The 1,242-nt window shown below is 62.0% G+C and overlaps 1 protein-coding gene across 1 annotated transcript; it reads right to left on the bottom strand.

Annotated features, from left to right (window-relative positions):
• Positions 1 to 244: 244 nt before the first annotated feature.
• RPP25 (ribonuclease P/MRP subunit p25) lies at positions 245 to 862 on the bottom strand (the record flags this gene model as incomplete). Its single annotated transcript, XM_080930049.1, has 1 exon — positions 245 to 862. Exon 1 carries the CDS (start codon positions 842 to 844, stop codon positions 245 to 247), a length of 600 nt encoding a protein of 199 aa, XP_080786175.1. The 5' UTR covers positions 845 to 862.
• Positions 863 to 1,242: the final 380 nt, after the last annotated feature.

Genomic DNA, 1,242 nt, shown 5'->3' with positions numbered 1-1,242 from the left:
AGGTGTGGGTGTTATTCTGTGGCTTCTAGCAACATGTCCCACAAAGTTTCCTTGGACTTCAAGGTTTTTCTCTTCTTATTCCTGAGCTCCCTCTCCTGTCACCTTGTGATCCACGCTGTCATTCTGAGGAACGGTGTCCAGGAACATGGGCCCCTTAAAACCCAGGTATGAAAGGTGCATGTGGATGTAGGGGCATTGAAGATAAAAGATCCAGTCGGTCTGGGTGGCTCAGAGGCGAGAATTCTCAGGCAGTCCGGTCCTCTTTCTCAGCCTCTGGCTCAGGCTGAGAGCGCTTAGCGGAGCCTTCTTCAGCAGCAGATTCCCCCAGGCTCCTCTTGGACGTCGACACTGTAGGAGGGGATGAAGGACCAGGATTGAGGTTTGGAGGCTGGTAGCCAAGTTGTCGTGGATCCAGTGCGTCCTTTGAAAGTAGGATGGCGAGGCTCGGTACATTCTTAAGTACACTAAGACTGGCGGCCGGATCGCTGGGCGTCTGACCCGGCGTGGGCCCAGGAGGGAGGCTCTGCCACACCTCGCGCACGCTCCGGTAGCGCAGCCGCGTGACCTGGTGTAAGCCCGCCAGGCGGCGCTTGAGAATCTCGGCGCACGTGACGGTCTTGGTGGTGGCCCGGCCGCAACCGCTGAAGACGATGGCGCGCGTGGCTGGCTGCGCCATGCTGGCGGTGGCGAAGGCTAGCAGGTTGCGGATCTTGCTGCCCTCCTTGACCCGCATGTGTACAGCACCAGGCGCCAGATCTGCAAAAGGGCCAGAGCTCGGGTTGCCACCCTCATCACCGTCCCCCGCCGGCGCCTCCTCCGAGCGCACCTTACGGAAGTTCTCCATGCGCCGTCGTCGCTGGGATCGCGGGTTTTGCCATGGGGCCGCCTCAAGCCCGGGGCTGCATGGCCGCGAGTCGTGCCGGGCGAGGGCCGGCAGGGATTGGGATGCCGGCACCGAGTGAAAGCTGGAAGGTGGGCTGGGAACGCGCAGTCTTCAGCCCAGACTTGTACAGGGTAGCTCTTCTCTACTCTGCGCCCTCGGCGCCTTGTGCTCCGCGCCTTTAGCAGAAGCTCCGCCTGGGAGTCGGATAGGCCCCGCCCCTTCGTCCAGGCCCCACCCCAACTCTGCGTGACTTGTTCCAGCCCCGCCAGCCTTTGGGATCCAGCGCTGGTGCTCAGCGGCTGCGCGGGGGTGATTTGGGAGGCGAAGTTCCCCGAAGTCACCATCTGTCCTCCCTGAAC

This window comes from Micromys minutus (assembly GCF_963924665.1).
Source record: "Micromys minutus genome assembly, chromosome: 16".
In the NCBI taxonomy this organism is placed as follows: Eukaryota; Metazoa; Chordata; class Mammalia; order Rodentia; family Muridae; genus Micromys; species Micromys minutus.
This window is presented reverse-complemented; position numbering and strand designations above follow the sequence as displayed.